At 54.7% G+C, this 24,699-nt stretch overlaps 1 protein-coding gene across 1 annotated transcript; it reads left to right on the forward strand.

Annotated features, from left to right (window-relative positions):
* The first annotated feature begins 5,162 nt into the window (after positions 1–5,162).
* LOC128853721 (noggin-2-like) lies at positions 5,163–8,481 on the forward strand. The gene has a single exon (XM_054080655.1). It carries the CDS (start codon positions 5,178–5,180, stop codon positions 5,793–5,795), a length of 618 nt encoding a protein of 205 aa, XP_053936630.1. The 5' UTR covers positions 5,163–5,177; the 3' UTR covers positions 5,796–8,481.
* Positions 8,482–24,699: the final 16,218 nt, after the last annotated feature.

Here is a 24,699-nt window from a genome sequence, read left to right on the forward strand (position 1 = left end):
GTGTCCGTGTCCCTCTGTTTGACCCTTACGGTGACATTTTTTCCCCAGGGGAATTTGGTCGACTAGAGACACCTCAATCCTGCTGGAGCTCCACTGCACAGAGGTGTGTCCCAAGTCACAGCCCATCTCGGACAGCTGCCTGGGATTTGCTGTCTCACTCACCTTCACCAGCGTTTGAGGCCAGCCAGCTGCTTGCAGCCTCAGAATTCCTCCTGCTCGCAGCAGAGTGCAGGGAACCAGCAGGCCCATGAGCTGCTAGAGGAGGCTGCTCTGTGGAACCCTGACAACCACTTGCCATGATATACTTTGGGAACCGCTCCTTTAGACACATTAGCAAGAGCATGGTAATGTATTTCTACTGGAAAATAAACATATCTTTAATGAAAACCTGATGCAACATCGTTCAGCCCTTTTCTTTTACCAGTGCTTTAATGAAAATTAGGGTTCTGTCTTGTCAGACCCAAGCTTTCCCCCATACTTGCCATGCCAGCCCATCAGCATTATTTCTCAAGCATAAAGAGAGACTGGGAAATTTAAGCAAGCAAATAGAAAGCAGAAGAAAACCCCAAAAGAGACAAAGAACATTTAGGTGGGAGCTGGGTTTTTTCTTCTCTTCTCTTCTCTTCTCTTCTCTTCTCTTCTCTTCTCTTCTCTTCTCTTCTCTTCTCTTCTCTTCTCTTCTCTTCTCTTCTCTTCTCTTCTCTTCTCTTCTCTTCTCTTCTCTCTTCTCTCTCCTCTCCTCTCCTCTCCTCTCCTCTCCTCTCCTCTCCTCTCCTCTCCTCTCCTCTCCTCTCCTCTCCTCTCCTCTCCTCTCCTCTCCTCTCCTCTCCTCTCCTCTCCTCTCCTCTCCTCTCCTCTCCTCTCCTCTCCTCTCCCCCCTTCCCTTCCCTTCCCTTCCCTTCCCTTCCCTTCCCTTCCCTTCCCTTCCCTTCCCTTCCCTTCCCTTCCCTTCCCTTCCCTTCCCTTCCCTTCCCTTCCCTTCCCTTCCCTTCCCTTCCCTTCCCTTCCCTTCCCTTCCTTTCCCTTCCCTTCCCCTCTCCTCTCCTTCCCTCACCTCCTCTTTTCTTGTTTCAATCCATGGGCTTCCTGCTTTCCTGGACAGGGCAGGATGTTTTGTCATGGTTTAAGGTGTGGATTGGAAGCTTTCGTGCATACAGCTGAAGGAACAGGAACGGCTTTGTAACACAGAGAATTTTGTTCTGTATCTTTACCCCTGGCTGTGAGTTAAATTATGGTGCCTGAAACAAGCTAAAAGACAAAAAACCTTTTCGGCTGAATAACTGTGTTGCTAAGACAGTTCCACTGGTGTTTTGCTGCTACCAGGAATTTACTTGCTTGTGGAGCCTTCCAGTGAAAACAGTCGGCACCGCCTAAGTCTTAAATGTGCAGTAGAATGTCCTTTTTCTTCTGTCATAAATTTTTTCAGGTCTTTTTCAGATGGTGAAAGGATGTCAGATAAGAGAAAGAAGCAAAAAAATTAAGGGTTTTGCAAGCATTTTAGCCATCAGAAGGTGCCTTTAACATCACATCTTTATTCTGATATGGAATTATTTTGATAAGGCTTTTCTGTAGGTGATCGGCACCCTTTCCAACTTCAAATCCTTTAATTAAGGGCTACATTGTGAATTGGGCTGTGTGCCTGCACAGAGCAGCAAGGTATATGAACACACTGCACAGCTCAGCCCCTCAGCTCATGCACGCAGCCAGAAACAGGACTTTGCCCTAGTGCCTCTGGTCCTGAAGAGAAGAGAATGGGAAGGGACTGAAGAAGGAGCCTTTGGCTGGTGTGCTGGCAGGGTTAAGCTTTCAATTTCCTATCCAGGGGCTTGTCTTTATGCCCCCTGCCCCCTGAAAAGTTCAGAAGACTGCGGAATGAAAGGCTGCATGCTGGCTAGCACAAGAGCACGGCGCTGAGCCCACCCCAGGCTCCCTGCCAGGAAGGCTGGGAGGGACTGCGAAGCCCCCTGCACACCTCGGTGCCTTCCCCCCACTGCCCTGGGATGTGCCAAACACCATTTTCCAGGGATGTTGCCTCCAAAAAGGGGATCCTTCAGCAGCCCACCTTGGAGAGCCTCTCCTCTCCCACGGGGCACTGGCCAAGGCAACGTGAGCGTGCCCAGAGCAAAGCTATCATCTCCTGGGGCAGGGTGATTAAGAAGTATGTTTATAAAGTCCAGGAGACAGCTGAAGGAATTAAATTACTTGAGTGCTTTGGGATCCTTCAGGATGAAAAATGCTGTATACATGTTGGATTTTATTAATACAATTACAGTCAGATGTTAATCCCCTCACCAGGATTTACAGAGGCAGCAGTGCCAACAGCAGTACATCTCTCTGAGTAATTGCCCTGTTCCCGACTCTTGGGTGTCTCTGCCCTGAGCTGCTTCTCATTACCGTGTTTGCTTTAATTCTGACACTGTCGAGACCTGCGTTCTCCCAGCCAGCAGCAAGTGAGTACTGCCTTCAGCTCAAGCACCATGTGGGTTGGGGTCAGGAAATCAGGAATGAGAATGTTTTCCCGATACCACTCACATATCTCTCTTGCAAACAGTTTTGAGAGCTGGCATTAAAAGGGCTGGGGCATGGTATTGTTTCACTTGAATTGCAGAGTGTGTGTGAGCCAAAGGAGTGAAGAAAAGCTCAGAGTCCAGCAAACCAAGCTGGGATCATGAGAGCAGAAACATACAGCAAGGCAAGAAAGGCCGGGTACGTTTAAATGAAGTGCTTTAATCCTGCGTACTGTAAATAACCGGGATGCACTGTGACCGGCTTCAGAGCCAGTGCATGGTAGGTTTGTCACCCTGAAGTCCAGGGCGTGCTCTGACTTTGTGCATACTCAGGGCTGGATCTCTAACCTCTCCATTTTGGGGGGGTCTTGTGTTCTTTTCCTGTCTGAACACAACATTTGGCATTTCTGGGATGGTGAAGAGACAGAAACCTGTGGGAAACGCCCCAGTCACCAGTTCACTGAGTAAAGCCAGCTCCGTGCATGCCCAGCATGCACTGGTGGGGTGCACCTTGCTTGGTGCACACTGCGATGAAAAACCAGCCCCGCAATCTGCCTCTCTAGCTCTGCAGCCTGCCTTGGCCCCAGTGGGCAGCTGGTTCTCTCATGCCTTCGGGAGGGAGTGACTGGCATGGGCAGGAATGTTCTTACACACTGTCAGCCTGGAGGAACCAGCTGTGTGTCCAATTTCTGGACACTATTCAAGCATGAGCTCAGCGACGAGCAACGTGGAGGTAAAGAAGGTGAGAAGGGTTTGGGGTTTCGCTGTGCAGATGCACACGAGGTTCCCACCCTCTGTGCCTCAAAGGCTGTGGGACCAGTTCTCCACCAAGAGATTTAGCCCTGCGCTGCAGAGAAGGGGGCAAAAAGGGAGACGACGATTTAACCTGGCTTGCTATTACTCCCCGAGGGATGCAGAGACGCTCTCTCATCCCTCGAGGGATGCGGGGAAGCTCTCACATCCCACGAGGGATGCGGGGAAGCTCTCACATCCCACGAGGGATGCGGGGATGCTCTCTCATCCCACGAGGGATGCAGGGACGCTCTCTCATCCCTCAAGGGATGCTCCGGGAAGGCTTCAGCTTCCCTCGCAGAGGGTGCCAAGATGCTGGAGCGTTTCTGGTGGGTTTGCTCTGCCCGGGGGCTCCTGGGACGCGGCACCCTGCTCCTCCTTGAGCTGGAAGAGGGCGTCGAAAGCGGCTACCGCGGAGCAGCGGCGCCCGGGGGCAGCGGAGCGGCTGCGGAGCGCGGAGCAGGGCAAGATGCCCGGGGCGGGGAGCGGCTCTGCGGTCCCGCAGGCGCGGCCACAGTGACAGCGGGGGCGGAGCGGCCGCAACCGGCGCGTATTTAACCGCGGCGGCGGCGGCAGAGCGCGGCGGGCGGGCGGCGGGGCGCCGAGCCGAGCCGAGCCGAGCGCCCAGCAGAACGAAGCCCAGCACAGCCGAGCCGAGCTCAGCCGAACTGCACCGAACCGCACTGAGCTGAGCCAAGCCAAGCCGAACTGAGAGCCGATCCCAGCACAGCCCGGCCGAACGGAGCCGAACTGAACCGAGCCCAGCCAGAGTGAGAGCCCTCGAGCCCAGCAGAACGGAGGCGATCTGAGAGCCGAGCCCAGCAGCGGAGCCGAGGCCAGCGCAGCCCGGCCGAGCTCAGCCGAACTGCACCTAAGCGAACTAAGAGCCGAGCCCAGCCGAACTGCACCGAGCTGAGCTGAGCCCAGTCCAGCGCAGCCGAACTGCACCGAGCTGAGCCGAACCGCGCGGAGCCGAGAAACAGCGCAGGGCTCCGGGCGAGGCGCGGAGCCGCGGGTGGATGCGCTGATCGCGGCGGGGCATCCCGAGCCCCCGGAGCAGCGGCAGGATGGGTCGCCGGGGCTGCTGAGCGGCTGCCCGCCGGGCCCGCCCGCTCCGCCGCCGCCTCGAATGCCCCGGGGGGCCGCGGGCCGCCCCCGCCGCTCGCCATGAGCAGCCCAGCCGGGCCGCGGGCGCCGCCGCCGCCCGCCTGAGCCCCGCGCCGCCCCGAGCGCTCCCCGCCCCCGCGCCCGGCTATAAAGGAGCGTTTTATTCTCGGGCTCCGGTCTCACGCCAGAGCCTGTCACACCGTCTAGACGAGCTGTCGTGGGGCTCGGCCCAGCTGTCACCATGGCGATGGCGACGAGTCCGCTGTGAATTTTTGGGGGGAGCGAGCGACAGCGGCGGCGGCGGAGGAAGAGGAGGAAGGCTCAGACACCGTGCCCTGGCCGCCGGGGAAAAGGAGGAAGGCTCAGCTGCTGTGCCCTGCCCGTGGGGAAGAAGGACGAGGAGGAAGGCTTGGACACCGCGCGCTGCCCGTAGGGGAGGAGGAGGAGGACGAGGAGAAAGGCTCATCAACCGTGCCCTGTCTGCCGGGGAAAAGAGGAGGAAGGCTCAGCCGCTGTACCCTGCCCCTGGGCAAGGAGGACGAGGAGGAGGAGGAGGAGGAAGGCTCAGCCACATTGCATTGCCCTGCCCGCCGCCCGCAGGGGAGGAGGAAGGCTCGGCCCCCGTGGACCGGCGGGGCGAGCCGCAGATGAGCGTGTCCCCCGCGGCCGGCCGAGCTATTTAAAGTAACGGGCCCGGTCGGACTCGCGTCTCCGCCTATTTATGCGGCGCCGGGGGCGGGCGGGCGCCGGGCAGCGCTAGGAGCGCGGAGCATGAGCGCGATGCGGGCGCTGCTGTTCTGCTCCTGCCTGGCGCTGCTGCCGCGGCCGGCGGGCGCGCAGCCCTTCCTGCGCCTGCGCCCGTCTCCCAGCGACAACCTGCCCGTCAAGGACATCGTGGAGCACCCGGACCCCGAGTACGACCCGAAGGAGCAGGACTTGGACGAGAGGACTCTGCGCAAGAAGCTGGGCGGCCACTTCGACCCGGGCTTCATGGCGGTGGCGGCGCCGGGGAACGCGTCGGGGGCGTCGGGGGCGGCGAGGGGCCGGGCGCTGCCCGCCGAGCTGCGGCGCCTCGAGCCGGGGCCGCGGCTGCGCCTGGGCAAGAAGGCGAGGCGCAAGGTGCTGCAGTGGCTGTGGGCGCACACACGCTGCCCCGTGCTCTACGCCTGGAAGGACCTGGGCGTGCGCTTCTGGCCGCGCTACATCAAGGAGGGCAACTGCCTGGCCGAGCGCTCCTGCTCTCTGCCCGAGGGGATGTTCTGCAAGCCCGTGCGCTCCGTCACCAAGACGTTCCTGCGCTGGCACTGCCAGGGCTGGTCCAGCCAGAAGTACTGTACCTGGATCCCCGTCCAGTACCCCCTCATCGCCGAGTGCAAGTGCTCCTGCTAGCCCCACGCCCACCCCCGGCACCCACCTGCACTCGGGATGGTTCTCGGGTTCACCCACCTTCATCCGGGGTCAGTTTTACCCACCTTCGTCCAGGGTCGGTTTTACCCACCTTCGCTTGGGATGGTTCTCGGGTTCACCACCTTCGTTTGGGGTCTGTTTTACCCACCTTCATTCAGGGTGGTTCTCAGTTTTACCCACCTTTGTTCAGAGTCAGTTTTACCTGCCTTGATATGGGGTGGTTCTCCGTTTTACCCACCTTCACTTGGGATGTTTCTCCATTTCACCCATCTGCACTCAGGGTGGTTCTCGGTGTCACCCACCTTCATTCGGGGTTGGTTTTACCCACCTTCATTCGAGCTGGTTTTCAGTTTTACCTTCATTCAGGGTGGTTTTCGGATTCACTCACCTTCATTAGGGGTGCTTTTTGGTTTCACCCGCCTTCGCTCGGGGTGGTTTTCAATTTCACCCACCTTCATTTGGGGTGGTTTACAGATTTTTGGACTTCTTTTAATGTTATTTTATTCGAAAGGGGAAAAGCATACCCAGGAACTGCAGGGCAGGCCAAAGGCACAGTAAAGCACTACAATCAGATGTCTATTTTTATACATATATAGCGTCTAACAAAAGGGAATAAAAACTAAAAAAGAAGAAAAAAAAAAAAAAACAAGAAAAAAAACACTACCAGCAGTGTAAATAGAGAGATTTTAAAGGAAGAGGGGGGAAATCGCAGCTGTTTTTTATTATAATAATTATTATTGCTATTATTATTATTTTAAAGACATAGGACCACATTTTAAACCCATCCCCACAGAACCTGAGCTCTTTCCTGCTGAAAGAAAGGGCAGAAATTTCCTGTAAAGACGATTTTATCAAAAGGAGAACGGGGGAGGGAGGGCTAAAAAACAAGAGAAGAAAGAATGGCAGCATCCCCAAAGGCGGTTGTTTCTCTGTGCTGTATTTTTTTTTTTTTTTTGTCTTTTTCAGCCCTTGTCACTGATGTTTGAACTAATTTGCCAAGCTCTCTAGGGTGTTGTTTTGTTTTGTTGTTTTTTTTTTTTTTAAGTGTATAACAATTAACTAAGGAGGAAATTTTAAAGAAAAGTACAAATCTATGAAAGAGTGGAATCGTTTTGTTGTGTGGGAATACATATAGTCATGTAGAGATGTTAAAGGAAATTTTCTGTGTACAGTTTATTTATTTTTAACGTTTGTGTATAGGAAAAAAAAAAGCTAGAGATTATGCCAGAAACTATTGGAAATGTTTACTTGAATATTCCTTTAAAAACATATCAATGTAAATATGAGCTATCACTGAGCAAAACATTTTTAGCAATAAACTCTATCTTTGAAGAAAAACCCCACACTGCACCCCAGCTCCCTGGGAGCCTGGCGGAGACAGGAATTCTTGCGCGGAGGAGGTGATGAGTAAAGGGCTTTGCCTGGGCCACACTGGTGTCAGTCGCGGGACATCATGACAGTTGGTAGCGCTCCAGCGCTTTAAGGCTCTTTGGGATCCTTCTCGGGGTTTGCTTTGCGTATATAACCTGCTCAGGAGGAAAAAAAGACACGAGAGAAGAGGCTTATAATGCATAACAGAGCTGCGATGTCCCAGACAGGAGGCAGCATCTGAAGTCCTTGGGAGAGTCCTGCTTCGTGTCGCCCTGCATGCTCTGTGGCTCTTGGATTGGGCACTCCTGCTGGCAGAGGAAGCAGTCGAGGTTGCCGCCCCGGCAACCAAAGCGCCTGGCACAGCTCAGCAGCCCCATGGGTATCAGAACAAATGTTTTTTTTCCCAGCTGCTGCCACTAGCACAGGAGGGAAGGATGGAAAGGAGCCGTGTGCCCAGCCCTGCTGCCGTGACAGAGCCCAGAGCTGGCATCTCTGCCCTGCGCGCAGCCAGGAGTGTGCTGGGGTCAGGAAGAAGCACTGCTCCTGCCAGGGTCCTGTGTGCCCTCTGCTTGCCACCCTCATGGGCTGAGCCTGTGGGACCCCCTGCTCTCCTGCTAGAGCTCATGGGACGTGGGTGAGGGCGAGATGAGAGGTCTCTGCATGGACAGGCTGTCGGCAGCCGGTGGGGGCCAAGGCCAGCACTGGTGAGCAGAGGCACTGGCAGTGTAAGCCCACTGCCTATGGAGATCCATCTGTCTGTCTGTCTTGTCTGTCACAGGGCTTGGAGTGAGGCCCTGACGGGCTGCCAGGTTGTTCCCCCAGCGTGCTCTGCGTGGGCTGCCGGTGCTGGAGGGGAAGGTCTGGCTGTTCCCTCCAGAGTCTGAAACGCGCCTGGCATCCCTGAGGAACAAACCGCTGCTGAAGGCCCTCGCCAGCGAGGAGCCACACTCCGCCAACCCGTCTGCTGAGCAGCCGGGAGCTCCCATCCCCTCCAGCTCGGCACACAGCGGAGGAGAGCACAGGACACCGAGCCTGTGGGAAGGCACTGGGATGCTCTAAGGGGTCTCACTCACATCCCTCTGCCTTCCTGCAAGGGGACCACAGTCTGGCGAGCCTGGAGGTTGTGCGCAGAGAGAGGCCAAAACAGGGAGAGAGCTTTTCTAATGGGCATGATGGGAACAAGGTAAGAGGGACAGTGACACCCAGCAGACAGTGTCCCTGCAGAGCCCTGGCCCATCCGCTCAGCCCCGCATGAGAAGGCAGGTTGGCCTTTCCACGCATCCATCGGCGTGGGACTGGGGAAGGGAGGGACATGGAGGGCGGGGTGGAAGAGACCTTGGTGAAGGCAATGTGCAAAACATCAGGGGCATTTGGGAGAGGAAGGGGAAAGCTCGTTTTGCAAGAGGAACATCTGTGGTGTGGGGGCTGAACATCTGTAGGAGGGAGCATGGGGGGAGGGCATTCTGGGAAAATATTTCTGACATAATCCCAACAGTATCTGGTGTGTTGGGATTTGGTTACAAATGGCCCTCTAACGTCTTTGTGCGTTTTGTTCTGCTGGTTCCAGGGGCACACAGAGACCCCTGCTTTGTGCTAACCTGGGAAATAAACCATTCGCTGGGCTCAATGGCTGAGTTCAGTTGCACAGGGAAGGGGGGTGGGAATGGGGAAGGGGAGATTTGTGTGAACTCCAGCAAAAAACAGCCTAAAAGCCTCTTGTGCCATGTGCTGGAGGGAGGAGGGGGGCTGCCTGCATCTCTGGGGAGAACTCAGTGGTCCCGCTTGAGATGACGGCTTGTCTGGAGGCAAAAGCATGAGAGCTGAGGTGCTTGGCTTGGGCAGGGGCTGGGGAGCCCGGGGCTGGGGAGCAGAAGATGACCTCATGGTGTGGGTGCCAGCTTGCTGAGCCCTGCCTTGACAATCTGCCGCAGAGCTGGCATGCCATCATCTCGTGCCAATGCGGTGTCACCTCATGCCAAGGAGCCTCCTGCTCGGCTGCCCCAGGAGACAACATCGGGTGTGTGCCGGCCAGGCCGTGATGGCTCGCCTCAGCTGCAGAGCCTCAAAGGAGCAGAAGACAAAGGGGAACAAGCTTGGTTCTTTGGTGCGGTTGTTACATTGTCTCCCCAAGCTGCTTGTGATTAAGGGACAATCTGAGATGGGGAAAAGGGGCAGAACTGGCAGAGCCCCGAGATGTGGTGGGTGCCAGCTTTGGAAGACATGGGTCTTTCCCCCCACGCTGTGGGGTGGTGGCCCACGACATAGGCCCAGGGGATGAAGGGTGGGTGGTATCTTCTAGGTTGGGTCATCCTCTCGGTTGCACAGTTCTGGCCACGCACCGACAGGCCTGTGTGTGCCTCCTCCTGGGCACCCAGTCGGTCCCTCCAGTCACCCAATATTTGAGGGGGACTGCATCCATGCTCTGCCAAGCCACACGCTTTGCAGTCTCCCTTCTTAAGCCTGGGCTTGAGCAGAAGGTGGTTGAGAGAAGGATCAGCCATTTAACCCCTCCTTCCTCCAAGCAGGCCAGAGCACACATGGTGGAAGAGATTCCATGGGACCTGCCGGCTGCCCCATGCACTGCAGGCACATGTCCACTGGGACATTGGAGGTGGCTTTCCTCTCCACAGCTTACGTGCTCTGACACCACATGCTCTGCTGGAGCAGCTTCCTTGGCTTGATAACAGATGGATCTCTTCCTGGTAGTCCCCACAAAGCCCAGCTTGGAGCAGAAAGCCCCTCTCTTGCATCGACAGAGGTCTCCACCTGTTCCTTCAGCGTATCAAGGCCTTCTGTTGCCTGGTGGATTGTTTTCCCATGCGCAACCCCCAGATTTGGATGATCTTGTTTGTCTTGGGAGAGAGCGTGATGGCCTCTGACGTGTGATTCGGTGGTACAGAGGCACTTTTCCCTTTGCCTTTTCACCTCCTGGTTTGGCTTTGACACTGGCAGGGGGTTAACTCTCTCGTCTCCATTGCTGAAGGGTGTTTCATCCTGTTTCCTGTGCCACCTCACCTCATTTAGCTCAGGTCTCCTCAGCTAAGGCTCCAGGAATAGTTTCTCTCGGTGTGCTGGCTCTGCCAGGGTGACCCGGATTCACAGGGCCAGAGCTCACAGAGGTCTAATGCCAGCTCTCGAGATATCTGCCCAGGCCCGGGTGATGATCTAAGTCCATCATCATTCCTCGAAAGGCAGACGAATGATCTGGAGGCAGTAATTGCTCTCTTCAAACTTTCAAGCACAGGCTAAACTGGGACTTTCCTCAATGTGCAAAATCGTGTTCACCTCCTCCCCCAGCACAAGCATTTGCTGTCATTTGCCTTCCCAGCCTGACGTGGCCACCAGGAGTGGGTGGGGAAAGCCAATGTCCCTACATGCCCTGCTTGGTGCACTCACAGGGCCCTGGTGAGCCTGTCCTGCTGACCGCTGCTGGCTAGGAGCTCCAGATGAGCTGGACCTGCTCCCTCCAGGCACCCCCAGCTCCTTGTTCATCACCACAATGGAAAACATGCAACAATGCTGAGATTAACAGCACCAGAATAGGCCAGGGTGTGCCTCATGGGGTGGGCAGAGGTGGACAAGAGTCTCACCATCTCCGTGGGGCTGCTGGCTGCAAGGAAGGGATGTGTCTCTTTCTTCTGAGCAAGATCAACTTCAGGGTGCTTTTTGCCTGGCTCCTTTGCAGTTCTCCTTCACTGCCTGTGTCTCCATGTGAGGTAAACCCAACCACATGCCCAGTCACATGCATGTGAGGGGATGCAAGGGGCATCTAGGGCTTTACTTGCTGTCATTCCAGAGGTGTCAGACGAGGTTCTGATTCATCTGTAAAAATGAGCCTCCCTTCCCCCTCGGTCATCAAACCCAGGTGTTAACAGCAGAACAATCCAGGAGACATGGTTACTCTTTGCTGTTAGTTGTTTGATATTCTGCTTCAAGATGTCAGAGACCCCATCAAAGGGAAGGGACCTAATCATGTGATGCCTGGGAGCCTAACCAGAGAGGCAGAGCCTCGAAGAGAAAATCCCAACGAGCTGGGAGGCAGCGCTCGCACGCCGACCATTGGCTAAAATGGCTCTTTCAGGCAGAGGGTGAATGAATCCATTCACAAATAAAAGCAGGGTTAGTTTGCAAACAGCAAAACTGTCTACTTTTTTTTTTTTTTTTTTTTTTTTGCACTGGATGAGTCTGCCAGGGAGACACCCGGGCCCTGAAGCAGATGTGTGGGATGTGGCTGGTGCAGCCGTGCTGCAGCCCAACATAGGTGCAGTGAAGGAGCGATTCTACCTCTTTCCATACGCAGGCCTGGCTGTGTCTCCCGAGGATGTTGAGTGCCCTACCTAGAGAATCTCTGCCTCCTGCCAGCCTCTCTGAAGTGAGACAGGGACCACCGAGGGTCCCCACGGCCCACCACTGGGGTGTGGTGGGAGACCCTGCTCTCCACCGTCACACAGATGTCCTGTCCTGCCATTTTCCCCCTGTACTCAGCACTGGCAAGGCCACACCTCAAACACTGTTTAGTTTTGGGCCCCTCGGTATAAGAAAGACATTGAGGCCCTGGAGCGCATCCAGAGAAGGGGAACAAAGATGGTGAAGGGGCTGGAGAACAAGTCTTACAAGGAGGGGCTGAGGAACCTGGTGTTGTTTAGCCTGGAGAAGAGGAGGCTGAGGGGAGACCTCATCGCTGTCTACAACTACCTAAAAGGAGGTTGTAGAGAGGTGGGTGTTGGTCTCTTCTCCCAAGTGATAGGTGATAGGACAAGAGGGAATGGCCTCAAGCTGCGTCAGGGGAAGTTTAGATTGGACATTAGGAAATAGTTTTCACAGAATGGGTCCTCAGCACGGGAATGGCTGCCCAGGGAGGTATCCCTGGGACGTCTCCATCCCTGCGGTGTTTAAAAGGTGGGGAGATGAGGTGCTTGGGGACGTGATTTAGTAGTAGACAGGTACAGTTGGAGTTGATGATCTCTGAGGTCATTTCCAACCCAATGATTCTATGATTCTATGAAAAGGGAGAGGAGCCCTCAGAGAAGCCCATGACCTGGGCATGTGATGGGAACGGCTCCTTCTTGGATTTGGAAGCTGGAGATAAAGGGTATTACTTTGGTAACTGCCGGATGTTGAGTTCACAAAGGGCCTTGGCCTGGTCACCCACAAACACAGTCCTTGGAAACTAGGACTCTCTAAGCTCTCTTGCCACCCTCATTAGTTAGGATCTGAAACTTTCCCCCACCAGAGGAAGTCTTACAAGGCCCTACAAAAAGCTGGGGCTTTGAATCCAGTGCTGCCAGAGCTGCTAGGGGCCCACAGTGAGGACCACAGAGCTCCCAGGACGGCTATTCTGCCCGCTGAGCAGTAGCGTGCTCATGTTCCAGCTTCTCCATCTCACCGTTGACTGCTTTGGAAGCAGCTTTTGGGGAGGTAGTGGGGGCAGAGCTGAGCAGCAGGAATGCTGAGAAGCGAAGTAAAGCCTGCATCTCTGGGTGCCAAGGCAGGACAGGCTTTGGGGAACTGGCTCTGAGTAGTGTGGGAAAAAAGAACAACAGTGCTGGAGAAAGAGAGCTCCTTGTCATGAACATTGACTTACACTGGAGAATCACGTCATAGCATGTCCTGAACTGGAAGGGACACACAAGGATCAAATCTAACTCCTACCTCTGTACAGCACAACCCCAACCCTCACACTGTGGGGCTGAGGGCCTTGGCCAAACACTTCTGGGATACTGTCAGGCTTGGAGCTGTGACTGCTTCCCTGGGAGCTGTTCCAGGGCTCCACCATCCTCTGGGGAAGAACCTTCGCCAAATGTCCAGCCTTAACTCTCCCCTGGCATCTTCCTGCCATTGCCTCAGGTCCTGTCCTTGGTTACCAGTGCCTGCTCCTTCTCCTAAACGCATCCAGGTGTTCAAGCCTCTAGGTTTCATGGGGCATTGTGCAAGAGCCATCAGGTCTCCTCAGAGGTCAGCTGTGGCCTCAAGTGTTTCCTCATCTACTTCCAACCCATTTACTGCCAAAAGACACTTTCATTCCAGGAGATGGTGCTAACAAAGGACTGAGCCTCCAGCCTTGGCTCAGTTTATCTACTTTATTGGGACAGGGACCATATTTCATCCAAGAGCTGAGATTAAGAACTGAGCTGGACTTGGTGTTCCACTTTTTGACCATATTTCAGGAAAGAGCCTTCTTTTGCCTCCTCCATTCCCACCAGGAACCACAGACAATCCTCTTGGCTGCTTGAGCCAGAACGGGCAGTGTCCGGGTCACCGTGGACTTTGTCATTGGTACCGGAGGGCGCTGGTGAAGGGATGTTGAGGTCTGATGGTGTCCTGAGCCCAGGCTGCCCCGCTGAGGGGTTCCCACCGGGAGGATGAGGCTCTGCTCCCTCCCAGCCATCACTTGGGGGGTTCCATTGGGAAAGGGACCCCAGAGCAGCACTCGTGCCCCTGGATCTGGAACCAAGCAGAGCACTCAGGGCTCCACAGTGGCCCGGAGGGCTCGGAAGGGGCAGGCAAGGGCTCCTTCTGCCCTGGGGCTCCCAGGAGGGAAGGATCCGACCCCTGGGGTGCTGCCCGTCCCTACCCCGGGCTGCCCGAGCCCCCACAGCCTCTCGGGAAGGCGCAGGGGCTGCTGTCACCGGGGGGAGGGCGACACCAAGCGACGGTCAGGGACTCACACAGCCCCTGCCCGTGCCCTCACAGCCCGTCTGTGCCCTTACACAGCCCCTGCCCGTGCCCTCACAGCCCGTCTGTGCCCTTACACAGCCCCTGCCCGTGCCCTCACAGCCCGTCTGTGCCCTTACACAGCCCCTGGCTGTGCCCTCACAGCCCGTCTGGGCCCTTACACAGCCCCTGTCTGTGCCCTTACAGCCCGTCTGTGCCCTTACACAGCCCCTGTCTGTGCCCTTACAGCCCGTCTGTGCCCTTACACAGCCCCTGTCTGTGCCCTTACAGCCCGTCTGTGCCCTTACACAGCCCCTGTCTGTGCCCTTACAGCCTGTCTGTGCCCTTACACAGCCCCTGTCTGTGCCCTCACAGCCCGTCTGTGCCCTTACACAGCCCCTGTCTGTGCCCTTACAGCCCGTCTGTGCCCTTACACAGCCCCTGTCTGTGCCCTTACAGCCTGTCTGTGCCCTTACACAGCCCCTGTCTGTGCCCTCACAGCCCGTCTGTGCCCTTACACAGCCCCTGTCTGTGCCCTCACAGCCCGTCTGTGCCCTTACACAGCCCCTGTCTGTGCCCTTACAGCCCGTCTGTGCCCTTACACAGCCCCTGTCTGTGCCCTCACAGCCCGTCTGTGCCCTTACACAGCCCCTGTCTGTGCGCTTACAGCCCGTCTGTGCCCTTACACAGCTCCTGTCTGTGCCCTCACAGCCTGTCTGTGCTCTCACACAGCCCCTGTCTGTGCTTTCACGCAGACCCTGCACCCGCCTATACCCTCACTCAGTCCCTGTGTGTACCCCCACACAGTCCCTGCCTCTCTTTGCCCTTACACGTGTTCTCACAGCCCCTGTCTGTGCCCACACAGCCTGTCTGTGCCCTTACACAGCCCCTGTCTGTGCCCTCACAGCCCGTCTGTGCCCTTACACAGCCCCTGTCTGTGCCCTCACAGCCCGTCTGTGCCCTTACACAGCCCCTGTCTGTGCCCTTACAGCCCGTCTGTGCCCTTACACAGCCCCTGTCTGTGCCCTCACAGCCCGTCTGTGCCCTTACACAGCCCCTGTCTGTGCTCTTACAGCCCGTCTGTGCCCTTACACAGCTCCTGTCTGTGCCCTCACAGCCTGTCTGTGCTCTCACACAGCCCCTGTCTGTGCTTTCACGCAGACCCTGCACCCGCCTATACCCTCACTCAGTCCCTGTGTGTACCCCCACACAGTCCCTGCCTCTCTTTGCCCTTACACGTGTTCTCACAGCCCCTGTCTGTGCCCACACATAGTCCCTGTCTGTGCCCTTATTCATACTGTCTGTGCCCTCACAGCCCATCTGTACCCTCATGCAGCCCCTGCCTCTGTCTGTGCCCTCACTCAGCCCCAGCCCCTGGCTGTGCCCACACAGCCAGTCTGTGCCTTCACACAGCCCCTTGCCCTTGTCTGTGCCCTCGTTCAGACACTGCCTGTGCCCTCACTCAGCCTCTGCCCCTGCCTGTGGTCTCACGCAGTCCCTGTCTGTGCCCACTCACACCCCCTGCCCGTGGGGTCTCTGTGCCCTCACTCAGTTCCTCCTGTCCTCTCATGCAGCCCCGGCCCGTGGGTCCCTCCTGTGCCCTTGCATGATCCCTGCCCTTCTGCCAACTCCCAGGCTTGGCCCCGTGGCCCCCATAGCTCCAAGCGATGCCACAGGCTCCCCAGTGCTGTAGTTGTGCCTGGTTGTCGGGCAGCTCCCTCATGCCGTGCTGTGGACACGGAGCTGTGTGGCATTGCAGTGGCTGCCCCTGGGGCAAGGAGATGCCAGAGCCTTTGCTGAGTGGTCTGGGAGAAGCTCAGTGTGGCTAAGGAGCTCACCCTGCCTAGGGAGCTGTGAGCCCAGGCTGGATGATGTGTGTGGAACATGCAGCAGCTCTGTGGGAAGCCCAATTTCTCACCAGCCACCACCAGCACCTGAAGTCCTATTAGGCCAACCCAGTGTCATAGGATCTGCCTTTTCCTCTGGCTGCTGCAGCAGCAGAGGCAGCCACTAGCCAGGAAGCAGACCCAACAAGCCCAAAGCCCTCCACAACTTTCCTCTGGGCTGAGGTGGGTTTGTTCTTCATGAGTAACTTGACCATGAATGTGAAGTCCTCCTTGAGCTTCCCAGGAGGACTGACTAAGCAGCCATCCATCCTCCCAAAGGGAGTGGTGGAAGAAGCTCAACCAAAGATACCCTGCATAGAAGAAAGGAGATCTCCTCTGTGAATGTTCTGAATGAAGTGGGTTTCATCCACACCCCTCCATCTCTGTTGCTTCCATGCACAGTGTCTGTGCACAGTTGTTGTCCTGGGACAGGTCCAGCCCTGTTGTCCAGCTCAGTTACTTCAATAAAGCCATCAAATTGCCTAACAAATACCACACAAATGTTTCAACCCTGAGAATTTGTACTCTGGGCTCAAAATGTGATTTATCTTCATCTATGCCTGCAAGATTTATCAGCCCAAATTAAGGGAATGGCTGTGCTCTTTAAAGGGTGCTTCTCATCAGAAAACCCAACTGGAGGCTCCTCTCTGAGTAGGATGCGCAACCAAGCCAGAAGGGAAAAACTGAGAAACATTTTTCTAAAAAAGTCCTTGTGTTTTTTTGGTCAAAAATTTGGAAGCATGGCTGAATTTAGAAACATTCAACAAACTCTGCAGCAAGCCAGGAGCCAGGAAAGGAATCGTGAAAATTCAGGCAGGTTTTTTCCTCTGTTCTTTATCAAAACTTTGTATTTTGATGCCAGTTTTCATCAGAAAGTGCTGGCAAGTGCTATACAGCACATCTACCTACAGAAGGCCATCTGCAAACCTCCACCACTTTGCGATGCGATGGGAGATGTCTCTGTGGATGCACACACACAAGAGAACCAGAGTGCTTTCCACGTAGCAGCCTGCTAAAGCATGGGATGTGAGGACTTCATCCTGGCCGCAGAAGAGTGCCCTGGCAGATATTTCTACTAACAAACCCAGCAGACTTGCAGGTCCTTTCAGTGCTACTGCACTTCTTCCTTTCTTCTTGCCATCACGCTGAGTTCCCAAGTGAGGAGCCTGGCTCTGCTGTGCCCCGAGAGCCACTGGAGCCAGGCCAGGAAATCCCAGTGCTGTGGACAGCTTCAGAGAACACAGAGCCTGGTTTCCTCTTCTCAAATCTCTTCAATTCCATCTCTGAGGTGCAGGCCATGCTCAGAAGGATGGGTCCAAAGAAACCAACGTCCCACGGGGTAAAAGCTCAAACAAGGCAGAGCAGATCAAGGCATACCAGAAGATGAGCCACTGAATAGCTGTCACTGGGTGACACAAAGCCAGAGCTATACTGTTAAATGCACGTTTTCTGGAGGTAGGAATGCACAGCAGATGTGTGTGGAAATCCATGCTGGAGAGAAGTAGCCTCGGTAGATGGATTTGCTATTAACAGAAAACGTTTTCAGACCAAACTTGCCTTGAAATAATATTATTTTGTCTATCTGTGCAATTTCCCATCAAATAAAATTGTGGGGAAAAGTCACGATGGGGCATTCTAGAGGTTTCCTTCAGACAGCACTACAGCCTTTTGAACTAGTTTGAAGCCAAACTCTGTACATTCTTATTATGGTGCTGGTGTGGTCACAGTGGCACAAGGCAAAAAAAGTGAACCAAAAAGTACTTTCAGGCTGGATGGTGGATGTGGTGCTTTCCCAGAAAGTGTGGGGAAAATGTTTTCTCCCTCATCACCTCCCCTGGCTCAGCGTGGTTTTCTCCCCCAGAGAAAATCCTTTGTAATTAAGTGCTTTTTGCCCAGTATTTCAGGGCACATAACAGGAAGGATTTTCCTGCCTGGAAGCAGTGTGCTGTTACACGTTCCCTAGCTGTAGCTCTCAGGTTAGAGGGACAGAACAAAAACCTAACCTCTTATCCCCACTATCTGTGGAGATGGGAGGGTCCCAGTTTCAATCTCAGCAGCAAAGGGCATGATGCAAGTCTTGATTTGAAAGGTCTGAAATGCCCCTCATCATCTCCTCTTGCTGCTTGTCTCATCCAGCCAGTCTCGCCTCATCCCACCTCACCCGGAGTCAGGTGTAGGCAGCTGGATCCCATCCACAGTGCCGTCTCGGGCAGCCCACAAGGGACATCATCGAAGCCGATGTCCTGAGATGAGAGCTCGAGGGGCAGTGCCTCCCTGTTAATACCCATGTGTCATAGCATGGCCGTGCCGCTGTGCAATCCCCCTGGACCTGACCCAGCCTGGTTGTCATCCATCCAAGCCATGCAAGAAGCCACACAGGGGCAGGAAGAAGTCCTGGAACTGACTCTGTCCCAAGGCTGAGCAAGACCCTGCTGAGAGAGGAACCAGAGGAGAGGCCCTTCTTTCCCCTACCACTGTCAGCAACCTGTTCTGCAGCTGAAGACCTTGGAGCAACCCCACCCCCGTCTCTGTGGTCCCCATGTGTCACCAGCCCTGCCTGTACTCATCCCTTTGGCTACATGACAGAGGATGCTGAGCAGCTGGCATCCTGCTGTCCCTGTCTCACACACCATTTGACACACAGACAGCAAAGAACTGAGGAGATCCTCTGTGGGGATTACCTTGCCACTGCCTTTACAAATACTTCTAACTTGGAAGAGATGAGAAACCACCACCTGACAGGTGGCTGCCAGGGAGCAGAGGTCTGACACAGTGCTTCTGGCACAGGGAGTGCAAGAGGAAAAGCGCTCTCCACCAAAGAGCATCAGCTGGCGGTGCAGACAGTTCTCCCCCAGATGGAAGGGGAAAACACAAGTGCAAAAAATGCTCCTGATGCTGCCAGTGCCTCTGACACACCAGGTGAAATAAAAGCGGGGTCATGGTATCTGTTACCTCGAGATCTTTCCTGTGCAGAAGGGCATGTCAGGGCAGATGTGAACGATTTAATTCACAGCAACAAACAAGACCTCCTCCATCAGCTTGGGTCTGCTCAGCAGGCTCTGGGAATCACACTTCAGCATCACAGCCCTGTGTCTTCAGTCAGTGATCAAAGAGCCAAGGGTTTGCAGGCAACTCCCCAGGATGCCGTGGGCTTGTCCCAGGCTGTCCCTAGGGTGGCTTTTTGCCCTCAGCTTTGTTGAGTATCCCCAGGCCTTTCCTATAAGAGGAATTGCTGGAGGTGGGATTTTCCATGCCTCAGGGATGCTCAAATGCACTCCAAGAACCAGAGAAGAAAAGCAGGAGGTCCTATCCCTCGCTGTAGCTGCAAAACCTGTGTCCTTTGCATTGCACACTGTTCTACAGTGGGAACCTGCAGGTCTTCTGTGCCTCCTGCTTAGGAGTAGAGTTGTGAGGCTGCGAGAGCCCTTCATTTTCATCTGCACTTACGGGCAGGTTTTGCTCCCATCTGTCTTAGTTCTGCCTTTGGACAAGCCAGGGGCCCGCCCGATGAGCTGTTTTGTGTCTGAGTCTAAAGCCTGGTCCCAGGTTACAACTCTCCCAGGTCTGAGCTGCTTTTGAGACATCTGCCGCCCAGGGCTGAGAAGAGGTTCCCAGGCGGGCTTAGAAGAAAGCCATCACTGCCTGCTTGGCACTGAGGCTTGGGAGGGAATTCTCTTGTTTTTCAGGAGCAGGCTGAGTGGTCAGCACATACCATGAGCAACAGTCAGAGGAGCAATAAATAGCCTACCCAGACCAGAAGGAGACAACCTGTTCAGACTGGACCACTCATCCTCCACGCTGGGCAGAATGACTCTTGCTCTGCGTCAAAGTCTCGTGCGTGACAGGGAAAGAAAACATCCAGCCTGGCCCAGACTGCACTGAGTGGGGTCCTCCAAGAGAGGCCACGGTTACTGCCTCAATTGGCACATCCGAAGGACATGGTAGGCAGCCATCAAGGTTGTCTTTGTTCCACTGGGACACTCCACTCTGGCTCTCAAAGCTGTGCCAAGAGGCAAGCACCATTGCTGCAGGCTGGCTGTGGACAGCTCGTCCCAGACTGGTTCCCATTTGTGATGGCACCCAGCTGTACTCCTGCATCCCAGAAAAAGTCTGAGCTTTGCTCATTCTCCAGGAACACTGAAAATGCTGAGGTTCTGTAGCTCATCCCAGGAAAACTGTTTTCCCAGATGTTTCTTTGTGGTCTCACACCACCCATAAAACTGTGGGGAGCAGGAGAAATTCCAGATAGTCAGTGCAATCCCATCACATAGCGTTTCCCCTGCTCCCCTTTAACGTCCACAACAGAAGCAGGCATGAAGGGTGTTCCTACTGCTACAGGCCAACATTTCCTCCTCATCACCTCGTGCCAAGCATCAAATATGGAATAGCCAGGGGTTGTAAAGTGCTCTGAACCTGAAAAGTGCTAACTAAGAAAATAAAGCATGCCACAAGAGTCATTAATGCCAGCTGCTCTTATATAACTCCTAATCCTGAGCCGTGTCTTTCGGCCCCCATTGTTCCATTGTCAGGCCCCATTATCTGGGAATTCGTACCCATCGACCACAAGAAATAGCCTGCGCTCTGCGGGTTTGCAAACTTTGTTGTTGGAAAGCTTTTCATGCAATTGTTTTTGCTTTGCACTGTTGCCTTCCTCATTGTAGGGCTGCGGGTGTGTATCCCAGCCCACACCCTCTGCCTTTCGCCCCAGGGTAACTCTGGAATGAGCTGATCTGTCTCAGGGAGCGCTTTTCCTATGAATTCTCTTTACAAACAACAACATTCAAAAAAAAAAAAAAAAAACAAACCCAAAAAACAAAAGCAAAAAAATAAAAACAAACCACAAACCAAAAAACTCATTTTCCTGAAGTGAAGCTTGTGCTGGGGAAAGATGCTATCCTACGATCCCAGCAGAATAAAGACTGCACTTTATCCTCAGAAGAGACTCCCTGCAGGACTAGCAGTGCTTTAGTTGCAGCCTGAAGGAAGAAGAGCCAGGTCTCCAGGACTCCTTCAAAGGCCATATCTGTGGCTGCAGGGCTGGACCATCAATGGATATAAATTGGAGAGGGAAAGATTTAGACTAGACACTGGGAAGAAATTCTTCACAATGAGCATGGTGAGACACTGGCACAGGCTGCCCAGAGAAGCGGTGGCTGCCCCAGCCCTGCAGGTGTTCAAGGCCATGTTGGATGGGGCTTGGATGAACGTGTTCCTGTGGGATGTGTCCCTGCCCATGGCAGGGGGTTGGAACTGGATGGGCTTTGAGGTCCCTTCCCACTCAAACTGTTCCATGATTCTATCAGTCCCCCCCTACCAGCCTACGAACTTCCAGCAATCCTCCTTCTGTGCTTCTCATCCTGTTTGCCACACACCACCTTCAGGTGGACTTCTGCATGCCATTTCTACCTGGCAGTCAACTTTGCACTGATGCAGCCCCACCTCAAGCACTGGCAGCAGTTCTGTGGCCACAGGATAAAAAGGATCTAAAGGTGCTGGAGAGCATCCAGAGGAGGGCATGAAATTGGGGAAGGGTTTAGGGGGGAAGAGTGTGAGGAGCAGCTGAAGTCACTGGGTCTGCTCAGCCTGGAGAAGAGGAGACAGGGGGGACCTCATCATGCTCTGCAGCTTCCTCACATGGAGAGGAGGAGGAGCAGGCACTGAGCTCTTCTCTCTTTTGACTGATGACCAGAAGGAATGGCAGGAAGATGCCCGGGGAGGGTTAGGTTGGGCATTAGGAGAAGGTTCTTCCCCCAGAGGGTGGTGGAGCACTGGAACAGCTCCCAGGGAAGCAGTCATGGTGCCATGCCTGACAATATTCCAGAAGCGTTTGGCCAAGGCCCTCAGCCCCACCATGTGAAGGTTGAGGTTGTCCTGTGCAGGGACAGGAGCTCGATTTGATGATCCTTATGGGGGCCTTCCAACTCGGGACACTGAGTCTATGAAGCTCATCTGGCACTGGTGCAAGCTTGTGAGTGCAAAAACCTAATCCAGACCTGTGCGGAGCTTCCCCACCCCAATGAGGATTATGTGGATCTTTGTGGCACCTTCATGTGGGTCAGTGTGAGATACACCAGCATGGGAAGCTCTGCAGGCTGAGTCGTGTCTTGTCGGAGTTGAGGTGCTGTCATTTCCCAGGGCTCAACCTAGAACTAAGCACACTGAAAAAAAATGGCTTTCTGGTCAAAATGAAAACACTTACTGAACTTCACCTGGGTTTAGAAGAGAAATCATAAAACAAAACCAGAAAATGCCAGGCAAAAACTTGATGCTCAGGTTTGGTGCTCAGGTTTGGAGGTCTGTATGTTCTGTACCAAAAACATGTTTTAAAAATCAGTGTTTTCCTTCCTTTCACTGGAAAACCTGAAATGAAACAGGAAGCTAAAAATAGTAACAATACCCAACCAAGCTCCAATGCAAACTTTGGTGCTGGCTGAGGCAGTATTTGTTTTTTTGCTGACCAGGGCCTATGCTGAGGTTGTAAATATATCCAACCAAAATGGTCTAGGAAAGCCACCAAACTCCTTTCCTTGGAGCTCATCCAGCACCTTGCACCTTTGGGAAGTGATGCTCTGGGGCTGGTGCTGGAGGCAAGGAACACCCATGGCAGTGCTGGAATGTGACCATAGTGTGGTCTCCAGGCCTGGGGCTGCGGTCCTGGGGTCACCCTCCCTTGCCCTTAAGAGAGATCATCTCTGGGACGCTGTTCTTGCAGGACCAGCCTTGGTGGCTCCATCTCCTCCCCAGCTGAGTCAGAGCTCTCCCAGGTGGCTGTCTTCTGGCTCATCCTGTGTTTTGCAGTGAAGGGCGGGTGCGGAACATGCATGGTCACTACTGAGCATCTTCTTGCCTCCTTCTGCCTAGCCAGTCCCAGTGCTTTCCCTTTAAAAGAGAGTGAGACACAAGACACAGAGATTTTGTGTGCTGTAGAAGGAGCTGGGGCAACCCAGGAGACCACTCTCCTGAGACCTCTGCATGGCACAGAGATTTCTACCTAACAATTGAGGGAATATTTTCCACCCAAAGAATCCATCTCATGGTGCCCTCTTCATTTGTGACACAAGGGAAAATGTGAAGCAGCCAAGACGCGTGAATCACTGTCCCAAACAACATATAATGAACTCATAAAATCAAAGGCAGGGTTTGTTTGAACCCATGCTGCCAGGGCTCCTTGGACATTGTCTGGAATGAATTTAAGTTGTTACAAAACTCTCTGCCTCTCTCTTTCCCCCAACCTCCCAACTCATCTTTCTTCTCTTCCCCCCTCACACGTCCTTTTCCTATGAGCTCCTTTCCCTCCCGCTTTTCCTCTCTTTCTCCTGCCTTCCTTCTCTCCCTGTTTTCCCTGCTCCCTCCTTCCCACTCCTTTGCCCCACCCCTTCCACTCAGAGCCCTGCTCCTCCCAGCCCTCCCTGGGGGCCAGGTACCTCAACCATTTTCCAGCCAGATTTGTTCCTAGGACAGCTTCAAACCAAGACCTTTAGCGAATTCAACAAGGGCTGTAGTTCCAGCTCGGTGTGACATGGTGATGTCAGGGGACCCCCTCGGGCTCTTCCCCTGCTCAGCTGTGTGGAGAGGTGATCTTCCCAAGCAATACCTGGAGCTGGAGGAATGTGGCCATGAAGGAGCAGCGTGAACCCCATAGTGAGTGCTCTGGCTACTTGTAGCCCCAGCAAGTGACATGCTGGGGGCTGAGGGTGAGGGCATTGTGGACCACGCCAGGTGCTGCAACGAGGGGCTTTGGTAACATGGCAAAAGCTGTGCTGGGAAAACCACTGCATCCCCCATTCACACACATGGCTTTGGGAGAGTGCTGTGCCCTATCCTGCGGCTGCTGGGAGTGGGGATGTGATCTGTGGTCTCTGCCGGGTGGAATGGTACAGACAGGTGGAACTGCCAGCACACCAATTTGACCAGCTGCTCACGCTCCTGCTGCTGCCTCCCTGAATGGCTTTCAGCCCTACGGGCCTGCCCATGTGCCAGCACCCAGGAGAGGGCGAGGAAGGAAGCGCTTGAATCATAGGATTGTAGGATCATAAGATCATAGAATCATGGAATAGTTTGGGTAGGGAGGTCCCTCAAAGCCTATCAAGTTCCAACCCCTGCCATGGGCAGGGACACCTCCTACTGGATCAGGATGCTCAAAGCCTCATTTTTCCTAATATCCAATCTAACCCTTCCCTCACGCAGCTTGAGGACATTCCCTCTCATCCTATCAGCTATCACTTGGGTGAAGAGACCAGCACTCATCTCACCACAACCTCCTTTCAGGAGCTGTAGAGTGATGAGGTCTTCCCTCAGCCTCCTCTTCTCCAGGCTAAACAGCCCCAGGGCTCTCAGCCGCTTCTCATAACCCTTGTTCTACAGCCCCTTCCGAGCTCTGTTCTCTTCTCTGGATGCGCTCCAGCTCCTCAATGACCTTCTTGTAGTGAGGGGCCCAAAACTGAACCCAGGATTCGAGGTGTGGCCTCACCAGTGACAACTGCCGGGGCACAATCCCTGCCCTGCTCCTGCTGGCCACCCCATGGCTGATCCAAGCCAGGATGCTGTTGGCCTTCTTGGCCACCTGGACCACTACTGCCTCATATTCAGGCCTGTGGGCAGCACTGGGGACCCAGGAAAGCAGTGCTCAGATGAGAATTTTTCTAGGAGAATCCCTGCTGTGCATCCACGGAACCCTACAAAGCAGCGATGCTACTGCAACTGTGCTTCCCTGAAAGCCCCCACGGAGCTGGTGGGGGCTGCGCAATCACACGTGTGAGCGTGCAGGTACCGCACCGCTTCCTCCCGCGCGTGCAGACATCAATTCCAGCCTGAGTGCCCCAGGGCACGGGTTTTTCGCGAGACCTTACGGGGCCACCAGCTCCGCGGCAGCCGGGAATGCGGGAATGCGAGCCCGCGGTGGCAGGGGAACGGCTCCACCTTGCGGTGCGGGGCTGTGGGGCTGCAAGGCTGTAGGACTGCAGGATGGTGGCTGT

Source organism: Cuculus canorus, chromosome 15 (genome assembly GCF_017976375.1).
Source record: "Cuculus canorus isolate bCucCan1 chromosome 15, bCucCan1.pri, whole genome shotgun sequence".
NCBI classification, from domain to species: domain Eukaryota; kingdom Metazoa; phylum Chordata; class Aves; order Cuculiformes; family Cuculidae; genus Cuculus; species Cuculus canorus.